This window comes from Engystomops pustulosus, chromosome 3 (assembly GCF_040894005.1).
Source record: "Engystomops pustulosus chromosome 3, aEngPut4.maternal, whole genome shotgun sequence".
Lineage (NCBI taxonomy): Eukaryota > Metazoa > Chordata > Amphibia > Anura > Leptodactylidae > Engystomops > Engystomops pustulosus.
The window spans coordinates 39,519,465-39,545,945 of record NC_092413.1 but is presented as its reverse complement, the minus strand read 5'-3'; the positions used below and the strand labels follow the sequence as shown (position 1 = coordinate 39,545,945).

General features: G+C 41.2%; 1 protein-coding gene across 5 annotated transcripts in view; it reads left to right on the top strand.

Moving 5' to 3' along the window:
• Positions 1–26,481, top strand: part of EML6 (EMAP like 6) — a 119,856-nt gene that overhangs the window by 57,682 nt on the left and 35,693 nt on the right. For 4 of the 5 annotated variants that reach the window (XR_011854043.1, XM_072140545.1, XM_072140543.1 and 1 more), the window contains exons 18-27: positions 2,376–2,578; positions 3,664–3,775; positions 7,242–7,369; positions 10,485–10,626; positions 12,972–13,124; positions 15,901–16,032; positions 17,086–17,174; positions 17,334–17,510; positions 18,890–19,091; positions 19,937–20,063. Coding sequence is in view for 4 of the 5 variants with exons in the window: in XM_072140545.1 (XP_071996646.1) it covers positions 2,376–2,578; positions 3,664–3,775; positions 7,242–7,369; positions 10,485–10,626; positions 12,972–13,124; positions 15,901–16,032; positions 17,086–17,174; positions 17,334–17,510; positions 18,890–19,091; positions 19,937–20,063 (1,465 nt within the window). In the remaining variant the exon portion in view is untranslated. Of the gene's footprint in view, positions 1–2,375; positions 2,579–3,663; positions 3,776–7,241; positions 7,370–10,484; positions 10,627–12,971; positions 13,125–15,900; positions 16,033–17,085; positions 17,175–17,333; positions 17,511–18,889; positions 19,092–19,936; positions 20,064–21,617; positions 21,726–26,481 lie in introns of all 5 variants that reach the window. The other variant, XM_072140547.1, reaches the window with a different exon arrangement.

Here is a 26,481-nt window from a genome sequence, read left to right as displayed (position 1 = left end):
TTAGCTGTCCTATCCTTCCAGTAGATATATGTGTCATGAGCAATATGGCTTTTCAATATTTTATATTTTATCTTTGTATTTGTCAATGGAAAGCAAATGAGGTTTAGAAGATGATTATGTAATGGTCACCTCCGCACTACATTAGGTTTGTAAGTGAATAATAGAAGCACCTCCACTATTACTATGTAATACAGACTATTCAGTTTAAAGGGGAACCTGTCACCAGGGGGGCATTTTTAGCTGATGACAGATTCCCACAGATACAGTACTGTATTTCTCATAAATGTTTGTAAAACAGTTGTGCGTTACATCGTTATTGGAATAATCGATCTCAAACTTTACCTGGCTCCTTGCCTGATTGAGCAGCTGAGTACCGTGGTGGTGGTGGTGGTTCGGTGCATTTCAAATGATAACGTCTGCACCTGCATGCCTCACCCACAGCGTTTCTCCTTCAGCCCTTCCCATATCCTTTCTCACTTTCTATCCAGGAGCAGACCCCCACCCACCCTGGGACTCAGGTGCTCAATCTGGCAGGGAGCCAGGTAAAGTTTGAATTTGATTATTTCAATAACAGTAAAACTTAGCAGAGCTATTTTAAAAAAAAAGTGTGAGAAATACAGTATGTAAATTCGGTGGACCCATCTGCCCACAGTATGTGTGATCTAAGTCTAAGGCCCGTTGCACCGCGGGAGTGAACTGACATGCTGAGTTCACTCCCACGGTGCAGCGTTCAGGCCGTGCGTTCCTGGCAGAATGCGTTACGAGTGTGATGCGAGTTCATCGCATCACACTCGCAAGTGTGGAACGGGCCTAAGATTTATAAAATGAAACAGTAAGTGAATAATATATCAGCAACAGAAACAGCTATACTAAACTGAATAGGGGAATTTGTGATTGGCTCTGTCAGATATCCCATACAACAGAAATGATATGTTGGTAGCAAACTACAATTTATTTTAAAAACCAAAAAGACAATATCAACGAATATCCACAAATGAAAATACAATTTAAAAACATTACATCCTTTGGTGCCCCTCTCCCCAAGAGGCCTCCCTTCCAAGTACTCTGCAGGCCCTACCCTGCTTTGCTTCTGAGATCAGAAGAGAATGGATTCAGGGTGGTCTTGGCCGATAAAGTATCTTGGAGTTTCATGTAGATGAAAATTAGGGTCTGATCTCAGATGCAAAGTAAGGTTGAGCCTGGACAGTACTTGGAAGGGAGATTTGCTGGCAGTGGCGTAACTTGAAGCTGATTGGCCCCAGTGCAAATACTGTGCCAGGCCCCCTGACTATAATGTATGGTTCATAGTACTAGTCTTCTCATATTGGAAAGTGACACCTTATGGGCCCCCTAAACCTCCTGGGCCCGGTTGCAATCGCAACCTCTGCACCCCCTCAAGTTATGCCCCTGTTTGCTGGGATGAGGGGCACCTCATGTTTTAAATTGTATTTTCATGTGTGGATATTCTTGATATAAGTAATATTGGGGGTCAATTACTAAGGGTCCGATTCGCGTTTTCCCGACGTGTTACCCGAATATTTCCGATTTGCGCCGATTGTACCTGAATTGCCCCGGGATTGTGGCGCATCGGCGCTGGCATGCACACGACGGAAATTGGGGGGCGTGGCCGAACGAAAACCCGACGTATTCGGAAAAACCACCGCATTCAAAAACCGAAAATGTGTCGCTTGGGAAGTGCTTACCTTCACCTGGTCCAGCTCGGTGTATTCCGGCCCGTTCAGATGATATTCAGCGCCGCAGCGCCACCTGGTGGACGACGGAGGAACTACCTTCATAAATCCCGTCCGGACCCGAATCCTGTTCCGAGAACGTGCCGCTGGATCGCGAATGGGCCGGGTAAGTAAATCTCCCCCATTGTCTTTTTAGTTTTTTAAATAAATTATAGTGTGGTACCAGCATATCAATACTATTGTATGTAATATCTGATGGAGCTATTCATTATTCACATATTGTTTAATATATTTTTATCCTATTATACCTAGGACGGTATTTTAGCACAAATTCAGCTTTTTGCTTTCACTATGACGCCCCTCCCCCCTAGTCTTTTTAATTAGAAGATTGATATTTCTAGAATTATGGAGAAACTAAGATCACAAAAACCATTTCCGGAGCCCATTCAGTATCTATCCAGCATGCAGGGAGAAAAGCGTCAACCATTCAATTCAATGGGGATTTCAATACCTTTTAGTTTCCTTTCACATTTCCTGGCAGTTGCAAATAAGATTTGTGCTAAATGGAGGAGGAATGTCGGGCCGTTCCTTGCTGAAAAAACGTTTATGATTAAATCTGGGATGTCTTGCATACTCACGGCATCTTGATTCTGTTCTTTTAAAGTCTCAAATATTTTTTGACAGGAGGGGGATTTACCGCAAAACGGGGAACTTTTGGAAATGTCGGAAAGCTAGAGACAATGATGTGTGTGTCCTATGGACGGTCAGAAGACTTGGTGTTCTCTGGAGCAGCGACAGGCGACATTTATGTCTGGAAAGACGTCCTCCTCCTTAAAACCATTAAGGCCCATGACGGACCTGTATTTGCCATGTACGCATTGGATAAGGTGAAAACATCTTTATACGTACAGTGTCATCTGGTTATAGTTCTGGGCAAGGGAGTGGAAATTAAGGTTCTTAACTGAAATAAACATAGATAAATAATTTTATTTAATTGACTATTGATTTGCTTGAGACTTGTGATTTATGTGGATGTTTCCCTTATCCACTTATATAGTTAGTGTCAAACGCAAATGAACATCAAAGTGATTTATCGAACAGTTTTGCACTAAGTCTCACACATCGAAACGTTATTGGCTCATGGAGGTTCCAAACTGTGTGCGCAGACCCTGTAAGCAGATGTAAGCAGGGCTGTCTTCAGGGGGGTTTAGCGTGACTGTGCTCAGGGGGCCCCAAGGAGGAGAAGGGGCCCCAAGTCAAGAAAACCTTCCTCCTTTTCCAGGTGCGGGGACCTCACTGTGTACACAGGGGTGGATGATCATTCTGTAGGGGGGGCCACAAAATTTGGCAGTGGCCCTGAATTTCTTAATGGCGTTCCTGGATGTAAGAATTCTCTTATGATTTCTGTATGAACCAGTCGGCAAAAAACACATGTGTTTCAGATCTCTGTATGTATTTAAAATAAATTTGGTAGAATTTTTGGCTACATTCACATCTTATGTTTTTGATACGCTCAGGGAAGCTGTATACGGCATATCCATAGACTCATACTGGCAGATGGAGGCATCCTTTTTGACTGTGTCTGCTCAGTGTACCTCACATACAGAAATACAGGATGTAAAGATGCAGCATGCAATGTATATGCTCAGCGGAGGCCTTAATAGTCAATGGAATAGAAACACAAAGTATTACATCCAGCCCTGGCCTCCGCTGAGAGTTGTTACCTCACTAAGGAGACATCCAGAACATCAGCAGCCAATCACTGGCTGATGCCTATGGTCACTTTCAGGGCAAAGGAGATGAACAGAACGATATATAAACGTGTATGAGCATATAGTTGGAGACGCCCTAGCCCTCTATTTAAAGGATATCCCTTATCCATCCTTACAATGGAGGGCGCAGGAATGTAACCTTGCAGATGTATATTTGATAAATACTAATTATGGCTACTGGTCATACTTTTACATGACAGGGTTTTGTAACCGGAGGAAAGGACGGAGTGGTGGAGCTCTGGGATGATACATTCGAAAGGTGCCTAAAGACATACGCCATTAAAAGATCTGCAATATCTTCTACTTCGAAAGGTAAAAGATTGGAATACAATTACATGAATTGAGTTGAGACGTTATCCTCACATCTTTAGGATTATGTGGACTGAATATATTTATAATTCGCTCATATAACAATTCCATCATATGTTCCCATAAAAATGTGAGGATGCAGTCCGGTTGATACCGTACTTTATGACTAATGCATCACCTGAGAGGGCAGTACATGACAGAAAACCCATAAACAAGAGCCCCATTCTACAGTGGGTACAAACATTGTACAATTTTTTTTATAAAATACTTTATAAGGGAGTATTTTGTAAGTGGAATGAAAGTTACTGTTACATATAAATATAACAAATCACAGGCTAAGGCTTCACGCACACGTCTGTATAGGGCCCCGTCATCAGGACGCACAATTTGTGGCCAGCCGCCGTAGAGGTTTATGGGAACCGGTCACCGTGTGGTGAGCATAGTGTCATAGAGTCAGTCGGCTTTCCTTTCTACATCTGGCGATACTCCCAGGATCTGGTCTGTGTGAATGTGTCCTAAGGGTTGTCACACATTAGAAGATTTTACTCACATTTGGACTCATCTGACACAGGCTAAAGTGGCATCTGGTACCTCACAGGTGACAAGTCTTCTCCTTTGGGTCAAGTAGTTCATGATGACTTTAGCTCCAGAAGTGCCATGACTGGATGCAGAATTTTACCCCAGATATCTTCAGCTCCACTCAGCACATCTCCACACTGCGCAAGTAAAAATACCACAGTCACTTACAGCATGGTGTCACCTGTATAACAGAAATGCCCCACAACATAAATAACATTACCCCCTACAACTGAACACGCTACGCCCCACACATATATAAAATATACACACCCATAAGCAAAAAAATTACATTGCCACCCTCAGTATTGTCAGGTTTGCGGGTAGTGGATCCACTGGACCACTGCAGACGATGACTCAAGTCACTACCTGGGACCGGAGTCTAAGTGGTACCCGGTTTTCACCAGAGCCCGCCGCAAAGCGGGTTAGACAAGCTGCGGCGTGGTACCACCAGGTCGTTCCTCAGGCGTGACTTGTCTGCAGTGGCGGCTAAGGTTGAGGTACAAGAACGGCAGTCAATCTCGTGGTCAAAGTCCAGGCACAGAGTCAGGGCAGGCGGCAGAGATGCAACGTCAGGGTTCAATCCGGGGTCAGCAACAGGAGGTCCAAGCAGAGGGGTACGGGAACACAGAACAGCAGCACGGAGGAACACAGGAACACGGAAACACAGAGGAGCTCAGGTAACACAGGAACACGGAGGGACACAGGAGACACAGGAACGCAGGATACACAGGAACGCAGGCAAATCGCAGTAAAGCTTTCTCTCAGGCTGTGAGGCACAAAGATCCGGCAAGAGATACAGGAAGAGGCAGGCTTAAGTAGATTTGGTGAAAATGGCCAGCGCCAATTAGTGGCGCACTGGCCCTTTAAATTTGCTAAAGGTGGCGCGCGCACGCCCTAGGAGGCGGGGACGCGCGCGCCGTGCTGCCGGAGTCGGCGTGGGAACGGGACGGGGTAAGTAAGATGCCGGGGGACCGGGGCAGCCATGGACCGCGGCACGGGTGCCCCTGCGACCCGGGAGGGGGGTCACAGAGGCACCCGTGACAAGTATATTGCAATATACGGTATTCTCCCAATAATTACAGAATATATGTAAATGAATTAATGTATCTATATGAAGTTCCCTCTAATGATTTATGTTTTATATAAGGGTCCATTCTTTTTTTACAGATATTGCACTTCTGATCAATAATTTTATGTAAAATGCATGCAATCCTTTAGATATTTTGTCCCCCATTACTGTATATACTCGAGTATAAGCCGACCCAAGTATAAGCCGAGACCCCTTATTTTACCACCAAAAACTATGAAAAACTATTGACTCGAGTATAAGCCGAGGGTGGGAAATGCATTGGTCACAGACCCCCCCCCCAGTATATAGCCAACCAGCCCCCTATAGTATACAGCCAGCCCAGCCTGCCCCCAGTAGTATACAGCCTGCCCTTAGTAGTATACAGCCTGCCCTTAGTAGTGTACAGCCTGCCCCCAGTAGTATACAGCCTGCCCCCAGTAGTATACAGCTTGCCCCCAGTAGTATACAGCTTGCCCCCAGCCTGCCCCCAGTAGTATAACGTTTGCCCCCAGTAGTATAACGTTTGCCCCCAGTAGTATACAGTTTGCCCCCAGTAGTATACAGCCTGCCCCCAGTGGTATACAGCCTGCCCCCAGTGGTATACAGCCTGCCCCCAGTGGTATACAGCTTGCCCCCAGTAGTATACAGCTTGCCCCCAGCATTAAAAAAAAATATACTTATATACTCACCCTCCGGTGGCCCCGATGTGCAGCGCTGCTCCCCCGATGTCCGCGCCGCTTGTCTTCAGGCGTCCGCGAGGCTTGTCTTCAGGCTTACGCGCCCGTCTTCTTTCTTCTGCTGGGCTCCGCCATTGCTCTCTCCCGGCCGGCGCCTAGTGTGACGCGCTGCTGCTGACGTCATACTAGGCGCCGCCCGGGGGAAAGACATGGCGGCGCCCAGCAGAAGAAAGAAGACGGGCGCGGAAGCCTGAAGATAAGCGGCGCGGACGCCTGAAGACAAGCCGCGCGGACATCGGGGGTGCAGCACTGCACATCGGGGCCACCGGAGGGTGAGTATATAAGTTTATTATTTTTTTTACTCTTTATAGCTGGATATTGGGTCATGTATAAGCCGAGGGGACGTTTTTCAGCACATTTTTTGTGCGGAAAAACTCGGCTTATACACAAGTATATACGGTAATTACTATTCTGTATAATCTCCTAAAAATCGCCACTCTCAACACCACTTGCCATTTGTATACAGAGGTGACCACACAAATATAGTTCCCCCAAAAATATTAATTCACTCCCCCCCCCCCAAATCAATACTATACATATAGCCCCCTTTAAATTAGTACATTACATCTAGGCCCTTCCAAATTTGTATATTATATATGGGGCCCCAAATTAGTACATTATATATGCCCACCCCCAATTAGTACATTACATACAGCCCTGCAAAATCAGTGTATTGCATATATTAATACAATAAATATAGTCTAACCCCAAATAAGTGCATTGCATATAAGCCCCAATTAGTGCATTGCAATATAAGTCATTACATCTAGGCCCCCCATAACCGTTACATTACATATAGCCCCCCCCCCATTTGTTACATTACATATAGCGACTCCATCGTTACATTACATATAGCCCCTCCCCAATGGTTACATTACATACAGGCCCGCCATCGTTACATTACATATAGCCCCCCATTTGTTACATTACATATAGTGACTCCATTGTTACTTTACGTATAGCCTCCCCTCAATGGTTACATTACTTACAGGCCCGCCATTGTTACATTACATATAGCCCCCCAATGATTACATTACATACAGGCCTGTCATTGTTTATCAGTTCCTTAATACTTGTTTTGTAGGCTTGCTCTTAGAAGATAATCCTTCAATTCGTGCCATCACTTTGGGACATGGACACATACTAGTTGGGACCAAGAATGGAGAAGTTTTAGAAATCGACAAAAGTGGTCCGATAACATTACTTGTTCAGGTAAAGTATTTTCACTGTTTCACTGTTTATTATTGTATGTTTTCACTAAATCTTGTAACATTTTATATATACTATGGGCATTACATACATAGAGCAGTTTACAGCGTGTATTATAGTTTAGAGCTCAATTTGCAGTTCTGATGGTTGTTGTTGGAAACAGTCCATAAGCGTGACAAAAGATTCTGAACATAATATTTTTAGGATGAACTTAAACGACATCTACCATGAGGAACAAGGATTGCAAATCAAGCACACTGACATACTGGTGTGCGCCCCCTCTGGAAGGATCTGCTCTTCTTTTAGCTTCTTATGCCCTAGTTTTCACAAAAAAAGGCTTTTAAAATTATGCTAATTATAGGTTCCAGCATTTATGGAGCCTGGAGCCCCCCAGGATCATTTGCATAATTGTTAAAGCCTTTTTTTCATAAAGTCAAAGGCATAGAAAGTTTTAAAGAAGAGCAGATCCTACCAGAGGTAGCGCACACCATTATGTCCGTGTGCTTGGTTTACAATCCTTCATCCTGTTGGTAGATGTCCTTTAAAGTGGCAACACCTGGAAAACCTGGGCAGAAATACTTATTAAAACCACTGCTTAGAACCCTATCACACTTAGTTTTTCTACAATTGCTATTAGACTCATTTTCTGCAAGTTTGTTTGCCACCCATTGAATTGCGATGGTCACTTCTAATCTGGTCCGTAGCTTCCGTCTTCCCATACAAGTTTTAGGATTCCATCCCAAAATATTAAGACATCACTTACATGGCAATAGTATGACAGCCAGAGAACTTGCACAACAGAACAGAGGGAAGACCAACAGGATCCGAAGAGTCAGGACAAACATTTATGCAAACGGAGACAACAGGAGCTCAGACCCAGACCAAGAGGCGACCCAGAAATGGAGCCAAAGTGATATGTAAAGACACAATCTATATCTTGCCTTATATAAAGTGGCATTTCTCTTTGTACATTTCAGAGCGGTGTTCATGGCCCGAAGCCTTGCAATGTTCATTCATATTTATATAGGTATTTCTATATCCCAGACTACAGCGCTGGACTGTTTTGTATTAGCAAGTATACTTGTATCTGCAGAGATCACAAAAAATTTCCTTATACATAAAGACAGCAAGGAGTTTGATGTGAGCGCAGACACACTCATGAGACAGAGCTTCCCTAGGATTTGACACTGAAGAGACCGAGCGTGACAACGTGTTATACAGTACTGCATGAACCTGCCAGAATGAGGCCGCTCCATGATAAATCAGCATCTCAGAGACAATCGGGGAACACAAAACACGTAACACATGCATGCAGTCGTCTTTTTCATGCATTCAGTCACCCGCGCCTCTGGAGTCCAGTATATGGCATGTTTTATGGACGCTGCGGATGCTCGGGTAGGACTCTCATAATGTAATTGCCTATCTGCTTAGTGAGCAAAAACAAGCCCAATGTAGATGAAGCAATAATACAATTAGCGGAGGGGAAATAGAATTATTTTGTAGATTGATTACATCAATGAGGACATGTATTGACTTCCGCATAAAATGAAGAAGCTATTAGATGTAATTACGGTGTTCTGGAAAGCCGTGGAAATACTCATCATTACAAAACACAGGGTTACATCATTACTGATAAAACAGCAGCTCATTCCTATCCTAAACAGGATTTTTTTGCCCACACATATGGGGCATCAGTGTACTCGGGAGAAATTGGGTAGGTATCTTTGTGGAGCCTTTTTTCATTTAATCCATTTCAAATGTTTAATTTTCCATCCAAAATTAATGTATAGTCAAAAAATATTACAATTTGTAGACCGCAGCTCCGTTTTGTTTTAACTAAATTACGAGTCTCGCTATTATTTAGGCCTCTTACAGTCAATTAAAAGTTGAGCAGGTCCATCTAAAAATTTTCCTGATTTTCCAATAAATTTTAAAAATGGCACCCAAATTCTGAGCCTTATAACATTCTAGTAAAATATGTGGAATCTTAAAAAACCATGACAACATAAAGCAGACATTTGGGAAATGAAAGTTTTGAATTTATTTGGGTGCTATGACTATCCGCCTCAAAAGTAGAGAATTTAGAACTTTGAAAATAAAGAATTTTTCAAAATTTTTGCCAAATTTAGTTTGTTTTCATAACTAAACACAAAAGATATCATCCAAATTTTTAAACAAATTTGAAGTACAATGTGTCACAAGAAAACAGTCTCAAAATCCCCTGGATATCTCGTAGCGTTCCAAAGCTATAAGCACTTATAGTGACACAGGGGGGATTTGAAAAATGGGACCGCGTCCAAAAGGCCAAAATAGTCTGAGCTCCGTCGAGGTTAAAGCTTCTATGTTTTCTACCAGTGGACCGAAATCTGACCATGGTCACAAAGGTGCACGGCTCGTTATATCACACATCTCTAGTTACTCTCTGTGACTGTAAGAAGCCGTGCACCTGTATAATTGTTGTATAATTTTTCATCATACAAACAATAACATTCATTTGCCGAAAAAAAGGAATACCCCTTTAATACATAAATAGAGCAACAGAATAGAGCTCTTTATGGAAATACAGAATCAAAAGCGGACTGTATAGAAATGTAGCATCAGAACCAGGCATGGTATAGAATTACATCATCAGAACTGTGCTCTGTACAGAAAATACAGCACCAGAAGCAAGCTTAATATATACACTTATACTTTGCCCCTAATGAATGTCTCATACATACAAAGTCTCTGATTGAATTTGCTTATACACATTGAACCAAATACTTTTTCATATAGAAAAAGGATTATTTCAGATTTGGCGCAAATTACCAGAAATTTTTATGAGTATTAGTAGTGTCGCTAGTATCTATGGATGGTGACCTGCACCCAAACAGCTGAATGGATCACAATAAAGGAAACCACTATAAATAACTAAAATACAAATACAATACCTGTGCCAACAGAGTATATCCCGTTATTCTCTGTTGGCGCAGGTATCGTATTTGCATTTTCATATATATGTAAATCATTGTTGACCAATCCATATAAAAAATAAATGCTGATGAATCTGTTCTTCTGGCAGGATGATCTGATCTATGTGGCTTGATTTTTTTGTTGTTGTCATTATTATCAATGACAGGGTCATATGGAAGGAGAAGTCTGGGGCCTGGCAACCCATCCACAGCTACCAATAAGTGCCACAGTGAGTGATGACAAAACACTCCGAATCTGGGAACTCTCCTCCCAACACCGCATGCTGGCTGTGCGGAAGCTGAAAAAGGGTAAGCATAGGGTTACCAATTAAATATTAAAGGGCATCTACCACCAGGATGAAGGACTGTATGCAAATGAGCCTGAGGGGCTCCAGACTCTATAGGTGTTATTGGAGCCTGGAGCCCCTCAGGCTCATTTGCAAATGGTCTTTTATCCTGGTTGCAGATATCCTTTAATGTCTGGTTCTGCTGCCTTTTATTTAAAAGACATCGGTCCACATTTACTAATTCAGATGTACCTGTGTCCAATTAGGAGATAGTTGAATCTCATAAGTAGAAAGCCAGACCTACAGTTGCTATGAGATGGTGTGCAGTTACCTTTGACAACTTCCAAGGCTTTAGTTGGTCCTCCGTTTTTTTGTGCATCTCCTGGACTTTCCAGAACATTATTAACTAATTTATGGATATCATTGACGAGGACTTCTCTTAATCTGCGGGAATAGAGAAAGGAGAGAGTTCATACATTGTTCTTGCGCAGGGCCTTAAAGAGGACCTGTCACCGCGGAAAACCCACAGAGCAAATGTGCCCCCCATAATCCTCCCCTCAGCCCCTTTCTCCTGGATTTAACACGATCCGACCTCTTACCAAATAAGAGGTCGGATCGTGTATCTGGCAGTCGGCGTTATTCATTAGTGCTGGGGGTGTGTCGGCACGCCCCTGCCAGCGGACACATTGTACCGTGCAGCGGTAAAGAAGCCCGGCTCGGCCACAGCCGCTGATAGTACGCGATGCTGCCGGCTACTCGTACAATGTGTTCGCTGGCGGGGGCGTACTGGGGGTGTGTCGGCACGCCCCCTAATGAATAACGCCATCTGTCAGCGCGCCAGATACACAATCCGACCTCTTATTTGGTAAGAGGTCGGATCGTGTTAAATCAATTTACTGCACATAAATTAAAAACAACACGGCTAGGGAGAAAGGGACTGGGGGGAGGATTATGGGGGGCACATTTGTTCTGTGGGTTTTCCGCGGTGACAGGTCCTCTTTAAGGCTACTTTTTTCCAAGATTACAATTGATGGCCTATGCTCAGGTTATGTAATCAATGTCATGTTGTAAATGTTTACAACTGTCCATACACCAGAACACCATATATCATTAGTAAATGCATGTCTTTAAAGAGAGCAGTTAAACTAACACATAGTAACTAAAAATATAATTGAAAACTGCTATTAAACAGCAGCACAACTATCCATATATTGTTCCTCCCCATGCCTGTTAAATTTTAAATTCCACAACTTTGCAAAGTTGACTCACCATATGTGCAAATGACCCCATGTCAGTCTGATCATTGTCTTTTCTTTGAGCTGCGTTTGGCATAATCATGTCCTGCTCTGCAGTGCCTCCCGCTCATTCCCCACTCCCAGACATTGGGGCATATTTATCAAGGCGTGGCGCAGAGGCCTTGAAATAATCACAAATGCTAGCTTATCGCTAGCACTTGCGCTTATTTGGCCCAATCCGCCATCTTCGTGAAGGGAAAACATGTCCGGCTGGGCGGAGGGTGCAGTCCTCAGGGAGTGTGCCGGCGCGGGCGTTACTGCCCCCCACCCAGCGCACTCGATGCCACCGGCGACTTTTCACATGTGAAAAGTCGTCGACTGAGTTTGTTTCTACGGCAGACCCTGCCTGGCGTAGAGTAAACGCTGCATTCAGCCTGTCCGATACATTAAGAGGCGGAAGCCTCTTGATGTATCCTGCTACGAATATGCAGCGGCAGGCATATCATACTCCAGCGCACGAGCAGCTCACTGAAGAGAATTTCTGAGGGTGGGGTAAATGAGGGAGCTGATTTCTCTTCAGTGAGTCACACACAGCCAGCGTCTTTCCTTCAACCCCCTCAGGAATTCACTTCAGTGAGTCACACACAGTCAAAGTCTGGCTTAGCTAGAAGAACATGAATATGCATAGATGGGAATTCAACTTTATGAACAGTTTGTGGAACTTTACAGGCGTAGGGAGGAACAATATAAGGATAGGTATACTGCTGTATAATTGCAGTGTTCAAAGACTTGTTTAGTTAGTGTGGGTTAGATTATCTTATAGGTTCCCTTTACGTAGTTCATGTTCTATTTTTTACCACTAGTATTGATTCTGAAACAAATGGTTTGGGCACATTGAAATTCAACATGCCCCACTTGTCTTACTCCAATGAGGCCCTCATGCTTGTTAGATTTTTAGCCAGCTCAGGATCAGGGGGCTTAATATGTATGGTCATCCTCAGTGTCAGTATGTAGGAACAAAGTGTATGATTTTAATTGTACCATTTCTAAAATTAGTTCAATTATGATGGTACTATAAAGAGATTGCAGTTCTTCCTCCAAAATATTGTAAAAGTTACCCGTTACTTTTTAGGCGGACGATGCTGTGCCTTCTCTCCAGATGGGAAAGCCTTAGCTGTAGGCCTGAACGATGGCAGCTTCATAGTGGTAAATGCTGACACTCTTGAAGACATGGTTTCCTTTCACCACAGGAAGGAGATGATATCGGATATAAAATTTTCTCCAGGTATTAATTACTCTTGCATCATATTTTTATTTTTTTTTGCTTTTACTTATTGGATATTTTTCTTGTATTTACTAATTTGTTTTGTTGTTAAATACTTTTTAATATATAATGATGTTCCCTCCGAGCCTGTGTTTCTTAAATTATTAAATCATAGTTTTAAAGTGAAAAGCAGAGGTGTTAATCTAAAATTCTACGCAGACACGTTTAAGGGGTATTTCCACAAAGTCAAGGCTCTTAAATATACTCAGGATAATAAAATAACACATTGGGGCAGATTTATCAAGCTGTCAGAATATTTCTAGTTGCCCATGGCAACCAATCACAGCTACACTTTCATTTTACCAGTGCTCATGAATATTTTAAAGGGGAGCTGTGATTGGTTGCCATGGGCAACTAGAAATATTCTGACTTCCAGACAGCTTGATAAATCTGCCCCATTATTCTCTAATTCACTGTTATAAACAAAAATACAGCATTCCAGAGATATAAGTACAACCTGTCTCTATCAGTCCTGCTGTACACAATATTGGTTGCCCCTGGATCCTACTGTAAATCTTCTGACTATGGTCGGATTTTTCTCATAAATACTCTGTCTCTTGTTTGCGCGATGAAGTGATTTTTGCTGAAATCAGCTCAGACACGGGCACCTCTTGCCAGCAAGCAGCAGCCGCAGTGTGCTAGCTACAGATAAGGTCTTTACAGCAGAGCTGACATTGGGGCAGATTTATCAAGCTGTCTGAAAGTCAGAATTTTTCTAGTTGCCCATGGCAACCAATCACAGCTCCCGTTTGAAATATTCATGAGCACTGGTAAGATGAAAGCTGAGCTGTGATTGGTTTCCATGGGCAACTAGAAATATTCTGACTTTCAGACAGCTTGATAAATCTGCCCCATTGTGTTATATATAAATTTCATGGATTTCATCCACTCATCTCTGATATCTCTCATCTCTCTTTCTATGTGTCAGATACTAGTAGAATGTTCAGAAGCTAAATGGAAGTGTAAATAAACCCTGTACCCTGATAATCTAAGCACACAGCATCTCATAGCACAGAGGGATTATGAAATGTCTGCTTAGAGATTCCCCGCCCACACTGACCATCCCTCAGTTATAGGAGTTAAAATAGCAAACTGAGTAAAATTGTAAAATTAAGGCATTTAAAATTATCTTTATTGTGTAAACATCACTAGGAGATTAAAATTTTAGAACTTTTTTCATGGGCAAACCCATTTAATGGGTGGGGAAAGAATGACATAGTTGACCTCCAGGGAATGTATAGAAGATTCTTTATAAAGTTCTTATAGTTTTCATATCATTTAGACAGTCAATGATAAAAGGGGCTGGAATTTGATCTATTGTTGAAATAGAGTGAAGTTAAAAATATTTTTATAAGTCTTTTTTAAATTTCATGATGAGCTAATTATTTTTAAATTGTTAGGTTTCCTCCAATATAATCCAAATAAAGTAAAACACATTAAAATACAAGACATTGGCCATGAAATCTGATAATGGACTGATGCTTCCTATTCTGCATAGATAACTTTTCAGTATTCATCTCATTATCACCCCAGCTCAGCATCCACCATTCACAATAGGTGATGGTCATAATTCATTGGCTCCCCCTTACCTGCACAATATTCTCTATACAGGTGACCAAGCATTTTCTAGAAACCTCTCCTATAGACAGTGTGGGACTAAGGTTCCTTGGGCCCTCCATCAACTCCTAAGAAGATAAATCTAGTAGCCTCCAAATTGTGTTGTATCTCGACAATCCTCAGCGGTCCAGTATTGAGTGACAGCCTGCACCCACCATAGGATCCTCTGATTCTCTGGTGGGTCAGTCCCACACTGCCTATAGACATTAATGGACATCATCATACAATTGATGTCCATCATCATGTATAGAAAACAGAATAAAAAATTAGAAATAAAACAATTATTGTATTTTTTATGAAAGGCTGATTTGCGTTGCCAAAGAATTCACTGATAATTGACTATACAGGCGGTCCCCTACTTAAGGACACCCGACTTACAGACAACCCATAGTTACAGACGGACCCCTCTGCCCACTGTGACCTCTGGTGAAGCTCTCTGGATGCTTTACTATAGTCCCAGACTGCAATGATCAGCTGTAAGGTGTCTGTAATGAAGCTTTATTGATAATCCTTGGTCCAATTACACCAAAAATTTTGAAACTCCAATTGTCACTCGGGCAAAAGAAAAAAAATTGTCTAGAACTTCCATTATAAAATATACAGTTTTGACTTACATACAAATTCAACTTAAGAACAAACCTCCAGACCCTATCTTGTATGTAACCCGGGGACTGCCTGTAAATGAGAAAGCTGTGTAGCTTTTATGTACTTATGGTGCCGTTACCATTTATTGTGATCGTAAAGTAAATTACAAGGTGATGAGATGACATTACATGTACATACAGAATACATGAACTGCATGGGCCATATTGTTATTTACATACAGCACTATTAGCTAAATTGGATTTCTCATTAAACAGAGTTCTGCTCCCGACTGAAAAATCTGTATTTTCTGCATAATTTTCTATTAGGTTGTAAATGTGGGGAAGGTTTAACAAGCGGGCAGTTACTGATTTATAGGTTTTCAATGGTTTTTGTGGTTTGTTCTTTATATGCCTGGTGTAGCGATACTTTGTAACAACTGGTTACACTTCTATCATGGATACATTTAGTCAAAGCCTCCTATCATTGCATGAATATGAGGTCTATGTGAGTATTGCAATATTTTTGTCTTTTTTAGATGCTGGAAAATATCTGGGCGTAGCCTCTCATGATAATTTTGTTGACATCTATAATGTGCTGACAAGTAAGAGAGTTGGTATCTGCAAAGGAGCATCCAGCTATATAACCCACATTGACTGGGACTCTAGAGGTAAATTTGCATCTCTACATGATGTGGTTTGCATGATGTGATCATATGATGTATTGTTGTAGTGGTTTAACCGATCATTACAGGTGAGATCCCACTTAAATGAATGTAAATTTATCTGCAGTACCCTGGTCTGACCACTATGAGGAGATCAGGGATGTCTGCTTTCTTTTCTGTTCTATGTGTCTCAGCTGATGAGAAATGTAGATATGTAGGAGCTCCACTATTCTGATATTATGGACCTATCAATATTTTTAGCCAAATTAACCACTTTACAGTGGTTGTTCCAACTTTTCAATTTATCCTATATCCACAAGATGGGGGATAACTGGCTGATTGGTGAGGTTCTAAGTGGTGAAATCCTCTTGAGAACGAGACCCCCTAGCAATCCTGAGAAAGGGGGTCCAGTTCTCATTGATTGGTGGAGCGGCAGGATGAAAGTGCTTGTTGCCACTCTGTACAATAGTATTGGGAGTGTTGAAAATTGCCAAGCACAGCACTCACCTATCTCTGGCAATCACCTTTACTCTCTATGAGAGTAACGGAGGTAGCTGAGCGCTGTGCTCTGAAATTTCCGAGACTTGCATACTGTTGAAAAGAGAGGTAGTAGGATCCATGCTTGTCCTGTTGCTTCACCCATTAAAGAGAGCAGGATTCCCTATGTTGTGACGAGAATAGGTGCACGGAGCGATACGGTGCCGCACACGTGTAACACCGTACTGCTCCATACACGGGGAAAAGATTGAACATGTCCTATCTTTCCCAAATGCACAGCTGTACGATGTGCATCTCTACGGAGAGGGGAGGGGTCACCCCCCTTAGTCCCAGCAGTAGGACCCTCACAGATCAGCTCTTTAACCATACCCGCAGGATATGGGAGAACATGGCTACGACCCCTTTAAGGAAATCTTTATTTTCCCCCTCCATTCCAGCTCCAGCACTTGCCCCATTTTTAACTAACACCCTCCACATTTAACAAATCATCGTTAATGATCCTAATTTCTAACTTTGTTGCTTTCCATAACAATCTAGTGTTTCCCCTCTCTTTTTGTAAAGGTAAATTGCTGCAAGTTAATACCGGTGCCAAAGAACAATTATTTTTTGAAGCTCCAAGGGGGAAAAGATATGCCATAAAATCTGCAGAGGTAATAACTCTGAATATGTAAAAATAATTTTTGTAGGAGCGTTTATTTTGGTGATTCCTCAATCATTCTCCATATTGAGAAATTTTTTGTCATCTCCTGTTCTTGTGTTTGATAACATTTGATGGTTTGTGTTGTTACCGGTGAGTTACTTGGTTGCAGATGGAGAGGATAGAATGGCACTCCTGGACCTGCGTCCTTGGCCCCACATGTGAAGGAATCTGGCCTGCACATAGTGACGTGACCGATGTAAATGCTGCCTCTCTTACCAAAGACAGAAAATCCTTAGCCACAGGAGATGACTTTGGCTTTGTGAAGCTCTTTTCCTATCCAGTAAAGGTAAATGTATAAATATAAAAGGTAATGTATGTATATACGGTAATAATGACAGTGGCCAAATATGAAGCTTCACCCTTCTGACAAACCTTAGTGAATTGACATATCTGTGCCTGCCAAGAAAAAAAGGATTGTTATTTAAGGTTCTGTTTGGGACCCGAACTGATAGTTATACTCAATAGAGAAAGGTTCAAATTCAGCATCTGTCGAGCACCTGTACTGCCTCGCTATGTAAAGTCTATGATGGATTGATGGAGATAGCAAGCATCTTCACCAGTCTCTTAGACATTGAATGGCAAGTTCACCCTCCCTGCAAACCTTTGTGTGAATGGGCATATCCTTGCCTGCTAAATAATTTGTATAATGATTGAATGGATTGTATTTGATCTCTATCCTGTGCAATGAGGATGGTTCAAAATGCAGCAGCTCTCGAGCATCTGTACTGTCAACCTATACAAAGTCTATGGGATTGATGAAGACAGCACCCAGCCGTCTTCATCAGTTCCTTAAAGGGAATCTGTCATCAGAAATTGACCTAATAATACACTACCTGTATGTTGCCAAGCAGCTGAACACCATCAACATCATGTTTATTTCAGGATTTAGTGTGGTGGCATCAACCAGAAAATAAACTTTGAAGTGAGATGTAAATTGGTTGTATAAAGTCAAGGAGGCAGAGACCTTAGCACTGAAGTCAAGCTCTCTCTTCCTCATAAAGCCCCCCTCACTGTAATTGATGGTCCTGCATCCAGAGACATCACTAACCAGATCTCCTGAAGTCCAATGCACAATGTCAATCACAGAGGAGGAAGCGTTCAGAGCTCCCCACCTTGACTTCAATGTCTCCGCCTCCTTGACTTTATACAACCAACTTGCATCTCACTTCAGAGTTGATTTTCTGAATGATGCCACCACACTGGGCCATGAAAGAAACAAAAACTAGAAGATGTAATTGCTTGGCAATATACTGGAAGTGGTTTATCAGGCCAATTGCTGATGACATGTTCCCTTTAAGCAATGAATGAAGAAGCAAGTTATATGTACGACCATCACGCTACTTGAATTCCTACGTCTTACAGTTTTGCTGTGAGAATCATTCTGTGACTGAAGACCCCTGATCATTTGACTTTTGAGGGTCCCTGCAATAAGATCTTTATTTCAAAACATTATTACATTTATCCATAGGCTTTGTCTGGAATTGTAGCTAAGTCATATTCCGGGTAATAAGGCTTAGCTACAGTATCTGGAACACCAAGTAAAAAGCAGTTTCTATCTATAGGAACTATTTATTAAAAAAATATATACATTGAGTCTTGTTGTTTTTGTTAGTCGATACTGGAGAAATATATATATATATAAGTTTTATTTGTCTCACACTACAGGGTCGTGATGCGAAATTCAAAAAATATGTTGGCCATAGCGCTCATGTGACCAATGTTAGATGGTTATATGATGATTCAACACTGCTGACCGTAGGTGGAGCAGATACAGCGCTGATGATCTGGATACGAGAGGCCTTCGGCAACTTGGAGAGCAAACCTGTGGACAGCGAAGAGTCAGATACAGATGCAGAGGAAGATGGAGGTAGGAATGTAGACATGCTTATTTATATAGAGAGGACCTCCCCATTCTGGCTCTTATCTTTAAGAGAACCTGTCATCAGAAATTAGCCTAATAAATCCCTAACAGTATGTTGTCAAGCAGCTAAGCAGCTTGTAGATGATGTTTCTTTCATGGCCTAGTGTGGTGCTATCATCTAGAAAATCAGCTTTGAAGTGTGATGTAAACTGGAAAGTCAAACTTTCCCTGACTTAAAATGCCCCCTTTACTGTAATTGATGGTCCTGCGTCCAGGGACATACATCATTGATCAGATCTCCTGAAGTCCGGTGCATGATGTCAATCACATGGAAGGAGGTGTTCAAAGTCAGGGAGAGCTGGACTTCAATGATAAACTTTCCGCCTCCCTAACTTTATATATCTAACTTCAAAGTTGATTTTCTGGATGATGCCACTAGGCTGGGTCATGAAAGAAACATGATCTAGAAGCTGTTCAACTGCTTGACAACATACTGGTAGTGGTTTATTAGGCCAATTTCTGATGACAGGTTCCCTTTTCAGCAGCAGGAAAGAAGTCACACAGAGATTGTCCTCCTATAGACGTGTGTTACAGGCCAGTGATTGGTTGCAATAGTTATGTGAATTATGTACATGACATCCTCACTGCTGGATCGGCACCAGTGAAGTTGTGGCAATAGAAATGTTGGCGGATTTAACAAGTAAAAAATGATTATTTTTTATTTTATGTCAAGTTTTACTCTTAGTTATTTTAAAATTTCTACTACCTTTTAACTTCCTACATTTTTAATATTGTACGTTTTTTCTTCTTCATTTACAAAATCAGATGAAAATGTCTTCATTTTATTCTAGGTTATGACAGTGATGTCGCAAGAGAGAAATCAATCGATTACACCACTAAAATCTATGCAGTGAGCATACGAGAGATGGAAGGAACCAAACCTCATCAGCAGATAAAGGAAGTGTCTGTGGAGGAAAGGTACATTCACGTGTGGACACCAGGTGTGGGTGACCTCTGGATCACATAGGTGTAGCTCACACTTCAGTCATTAGGATATTCTAGAATCTGCGTTTGCTGCCGATGTCAGTTGTTACCATGACCATTATATTTTATATATTCATTTCCCCTTCATGTTGTATTTCCAGACAGAGCAAGCCAAACCTATTACAGATCTATAGGTCACATTTTCAATAACTTCCTATTAAAGATGATGCACATTTTTTGCAAATAATTCATATGGTTGGAGTAATGAAAATGACAATTTTCCAATACACTTTCTGTATCAATTCCTCGTGGTTTTCTAGATCTCTGCTTGCTGTCATTCTGTAGGACACTTCATTGTTTACTTCCTGTGTATAAAAACTGGTCCCTGGTCATGTGATGTCACACAGTTGCACGACTGAATTAAGCAAGTGATCAGAGCTTTGCGTTACAATCAGCCATGCACCCGTGTGACATCACATGACCAGGAATCGATTTTTATCCACAGGAAGTAAACAATGAAGCTTAAAGGGAATCTGTCACCGCCTTTTTCATCAAAACAGATATTGACAAGTTCCCATAGAACCCTAAAAGCCCAAAGGCACCCTGCTTTAAACTAAAAAAAACTCAACTCAGAAGCTGGTAAAATGAACTTTGATTCTCTACCTGGCATCCAAGCCGAGAAGCCAGCGTGTCAGGCGGGGCTTGGCCTCCATATGAGGGTTAACGAATGGTGCCCTTAAAGGTTCCCTTTAATACAGGATGAAAGCAAACAGAGATATAGAAAACCATGAGGAATTTATACAGAAAGTCTATTGGAAAATTGTATATCCATTCATTGCACAAACAATATCAATTATTTGCTAAAAGTGGACAAGCCCTTTAATATGTGGATGCAAATTATAAGCCTTGTCTTGCAAAATGATACATTTCTGGTAGAAGATTTCGAGAACCATAATCAAGAAATCTGACATCATGTTATCATCACAGCCGTAGTGAATAAAAAAAATCTTCATTGTATTCAAGAGCTCTCTGTGTATGTAGCAGAGTTTGATGTGTTTAGAACAGTGAATATAGATGTCTTCTGCACACAATAGTGAGGTACAATAGTGAACAGATCCTCAGGAATCTGAATCATTTCATGCTTGCTTCATATCGATTAGGAAGCAGATGTCTTACAAAAAGATTGCAAATACCTTGCCATGCCTATATTTGGCGCAAGTTCCTTGGCATATAAATTGTACCAACAGAGTTTTCCCAAGCAAAGGTCATGTGGAAAACCTTGAAGCAAAGGGCCAAGCAACAGGTGCTAAATATTGTGACATGTCTGGGGGTTCACTGTCCCTTTAATGTTTCATTTCGCATTAGAACAAATTTTTTTTTTTAGAATTTTTAGTCTAAATTTCATCCCTTTGTTATTGAAATGAATTTAAAAAAAGTACAGAAGAAAAGTCGTGTTCTCCTTTCTTCTGTCTCCCTCTATATCTTGTCTTCTTTTCTCTTTTTCTGTCTTCTTCCCCTCTATTTTTCTGTCCTTTCTATGGGCATTAGGTTCAGATACCAATGTAACCTGCCAAAATCAGGTGATAATTTTGGTGTTTGCGAGTATTTTGACCCCTGCTCATCTCTAATCTCTATGATCATGCAATTTCTGAGAAGGTAAGTATTCTGCATGGATTCGCTCTGGTGAATCATGTGCCTTCCTTTGCACGTGGCATCCGACAAGATGCAGAGCTTTGACTTCCAGAATGCAATATGACTGCAAGATGTTGCATTTCACCAATACATGCATATCCACCTCCCCCTGAGCTAACCACCAACTCCTCCTTTCTTCATGTCGTTTCACCTGTGGCTTTCCTATGCAACACACAGGAATATGTGCAATAACCAATATACCTTCAGCATAATTCCTGATTTCTCCTTTGTCGAGATTAGTGAACTGATAAAACTGATCTGTACAATATACTTGACAGTAAAACATGTTTTATATTCCTATAGAAGTGACCTGGATTGGAATGTTATTCATTGATTACGTTTTCTAAAACTTAACGGGACTAATAATTAATAGGCAGAGTAGTCATAGTGCATTCTACATATTGAAACTGTTTGTAAATGAAGAAGTTAGAAACTGCTACTTTGTCAGGACGGTTGTCAAAACCACCCACAGGTCATTATGGACTGATGATTAAAGAGTAACTGTAAAGCACAAGCACTGTTCCCCCACAAATCAATAGCTCTTGGGATGTAAAACAACTTTGCCTATTATCTTTGTTACCTATATGCAGCAGTTTCCTTGCTGTACCTCTCAAATCTGTCAGTGCTGCAATGGTTGCTTCCTCTGCCTGTGCTGATAAGCCCTGGAGTCTGTACTTTGTTTATTGTTTGTTTATCTGTCAGTTTTATGGTAGGGAGGGGCTGCCGCTTCCTGCTCACAGAGGAGGATGTCATGTAACAGAGCTCTCTGTGTATGTAGCAGAGCTTGATGTGTTTAGAACAGTGAATATAGATGTCTCATGCACAGAATAGTGAGGTACACAATCTCCTCTGTTCCCTATCAGTTCCTCCATCCCAGTCTGTGATTCTACAGAACTTTCTCTGTCTCTCTGCACCTTATGTTGCAGCCCTGCCCCCACCTTGTACTCGGCAGCATCAGCTATGATGAGAGAAGACATTAACCCTGAGCCATTAACCCTCGGTGCTCATACAGGCTTTGACCTCCGTGTAACTGGTTTACTTGGAATTCTTCATCTTATTACATGTTCCCTGCTCCTCCATGTGATGGATGCTTCCAGGCTGTGTTCAGTGGCAAACTAAATGGAAGTAATGCTAAATTACTTTGAGAGAGAACACAAGGCATCATGGGATCTGTGGGCAAGCTAACTGGCCTCAGCTTGAGGGAAAAGACAGACAGACATTAGTCTCCGCCCACTTAGCTTCCGGTGAGAGATTTTTGTCAAACACTTTCAGAACAGAAAATGCTATAACACTTATAAGCAGGAATCACATATAATAATTTGATAAAATCACTATGCTTTAAGTGTCCCAAATCATCTTATAATATTTCTTTATGTATCTACATTTAATAGAAAACAAATGTTTATACTTACCTCTGTCCGGAGCTCCCACTGCAGATACGTTCAATGAAGCTGGTGCAGTAGTACTATGGCTTCAATGAAGCATCGTATCTGCTTCAAGCGCTCTGGACACAGGTAAGTATAAAGTTTCGCTTGGTTCCTATAGCGCACACAGACAGCAATGTTACAGACCGTTTTATGACACTAAATACAGGTCCATAGTTGAGAGGTTCCCTTTAAAATATGTGTAAACTTCTGTGTTGAACATGGTATGTACTGTAGAGCAACCCCTTATATGTGTAACACAGTAAACCTTGCACTTCTTAGTGTTTTACTCAATATACTTAATTTATTTTATGAGCTAATACAGGGAGTCCCCGGGTTGCATACAAGATATTGATTCTGTAGGTTTGTTCTTAAGTTGACTTCGTATGTAAGTCGAACCAGGATTGACACTAAAGCTGTGATAGCTGTTATAGATGTTTATTGTAGCCTAAGGCAAAATTACATGAAATTACCATTTGTAACTAGGAGTCGTATGTAAGTTGGGTGTTCTTAAGTATGGGACCACCTGTACTTACTAATGGGTCATTAACTCCTCAGCTGCTGCATTACTCACCCCCCCCCCAAATATAATCTATCACAATAGGAGATGATAAGTGCTCCTGCACAGTGTAACAGTCTTTGCAGCTACAGCACGGAGGTACTCAAGTAACACCTCCCAGAGCCCTTCAGAGGTTAACTTACTCATAGTTCCAGGCACTGTGACTGCAGTTATCTCCTTATATTTGTTATCCATGACCTCTTTCCTTCCAAAATCAACTTTTAAAATTATGCTAAAGAGCCTGAGGGGCTACCCTACCATCTGGCTTTACAGACTGTTACACTCTCACCTTCAGCCCATCAGACAGATAAGCATCATTTAGAAATTCATTTTGAAAGAAAGGAGACCATGGATAACAATATAAGAATATTACCTCAGTCACAGTGCCTGGATCTATGAGTAATGTCCCTGGTTTATCATGATGGATTTTGGTGGTAGATTTTCTTAAAAGAGAAGCCGTTGTGATCATAGATTTTTTACTTGCAGATACAGGTTGAAAAGTCAATGTAGAATGCAAAACTTTATAGTAACTCTTAATCCCCTAGTGATTTTAGTACAATAAAGATAGCCTTTAACCCCTTACTTTTCAATTTTAATCAGTTTTATTGCTGCTTTTGCTCCTATTATTGCATCAGAAGTGTGGGCAGACCCTTCATAATTTTTCTCTGAGCTATGCTCCTGCATAGCTTATGAAAGATTCTACTTATATCTTACACATATGAGACAGATCAGAGTCATGGGATGGATATAAGATTCCAAATGACACAAACAGCGCTGCTATTCCACCCATCCAACCCACACACTGCTCGGCCCCTTCCCCTCAGATCGAGAGCTTATCTTGTATTATAGCAGCTCTCCTCTGCACAGTACACTAGACGCCTGCTCATGTGAGAGGAATCTTAGCAGACAGGAAGACCTTAGTTTATGGTTGTATCCAATGCCAACCAAAACACACAATAGGTGTAGTGATAGACAGGTTAGAATGATATCTGTGAAATGCTGTATTTTTGTTAATAACATTGAATGATTTTGCCATCTTAAGAACATTAAGATAGATTTGAGACCGACAGATAGATTTGAGACCCTAAACTAACTACAGGTTCTTAGGGACCTGTGGTTTGGGGGTCCTAAATTGATCTGCATGAGGGCTGTTGGTGGGCAAAATTTATTAATAATAAACTTGTGCTCACCTAGATGGGAGTCCGATGAGGCACATCTCCAGATCCCTCACTGGCACCTCCCCTTGCGTTGCGTGAAGCCGAGATAATAACACATTTGCACAGTGAAGCTGGGGTGTACAACGCCAGCTTAACTTGTAGGACCACGCAGGCGCCAAACGAAATCAGAAACAAGGGGTGTATAACTTTTTGTATGGGCCCACATAAAAATTCCTCAGGGCGATTTTGGACAGTAAACCAAGGGCCTGTGGGTGGTCTAGTGTCCCAAATTACCCGGACAGGTTCCCTTTTAAGAATTTTGTCTTTGTGAGAATTCCCCATTAAGTTGAATGGACGTGAATCTGAACAGTTATTTTTTGGAAGTGTAACTCTTCAGTATGCTACGCCAGGGTCCCAGCCCGGGCATTTGTGACAAATCACTATAGAATAACATTTGTAGGTTTACATTATATCAGACTTAATATTTTCAGCAACATAAAATAAACCATAGAGTGGCTCGGGAGGTCCTGTACAACAATAAATCATTACTTATGACATCCCATTCCCCATCCTCTTCATTATTAACTAGTCCCACTGCACTTCATTCATTGGATATTTCCCAACACCAAAGGAGTTAGCTGGGGAACGGTGATTAGGACTTTATTATATAGCGTCCCCCTGTAGAGCCCTTAAAATAATAAAATATAATTATTTAGGGAAATAAATTCAACTTTATCTTACTTAGAAACCCTTTAAAAGTCCTCCATAAAGTGAAGTTATTAACTGTTTTCTGATTCTAAAGGCCTGTGTATTGTAACTCCCAACAAGAAAAATTGTCAGGTTTCATTTTTCTGCCGTTTTTTCTGGATTCTTTTAAGGATTTGTTTTTTATGGTAATAATTGTATTTTCCATTTTATTTCTAGTTTCATTTTTAGGGTAAAAATAACATAAAACAATTATAAAATCTTTCATGTGGGGAAGCGGGAAAAAAACAGTTATGGCACCACTTGTTTTTTTTTAAATTAAATCAGAGTACTAGCCCAATGATCAGAACAAGAACACTCGTCCTAATGTGGCAACGGCCACTGCTTAGGACAAGCATTGTCCTCCATTATCGGAAACCTGTTAAAGATATGAATCTCATCTTTCAAATCACATCAAGCTTGTGGTTCTTTGAGCTACAGAACCGTATATAAGGGCAGCTAAAGAAAAAGGTTGGAAATGTTATTTGAAAGATGACATTCTTATCTTTAATATGATATTAAAAGCATGGTTCTAGATGACATTCTTATCTTTAATATGATATTAAAAGCATGGTTCTAGATGACATTCTTATCTTTAATATGATATTAAAAGCATGGTTCTAGATGACATTCTTATCTTTAATATGATATTAAAAGCATGGTTCTAGGTACTATAGAGCCTAGGGTTTGGACATCTGAAGTGACTTCCCTCTAAAAGTGACTCATCTCAAGCTAAAAGTTATACTTCTCAGCTTATTTGCATATGAATTGGAGGAGGCTAGTTTATGGTAAATGGGTGACAACTGATAGAAAAGAGGCAATTCTAGGAAGGATAT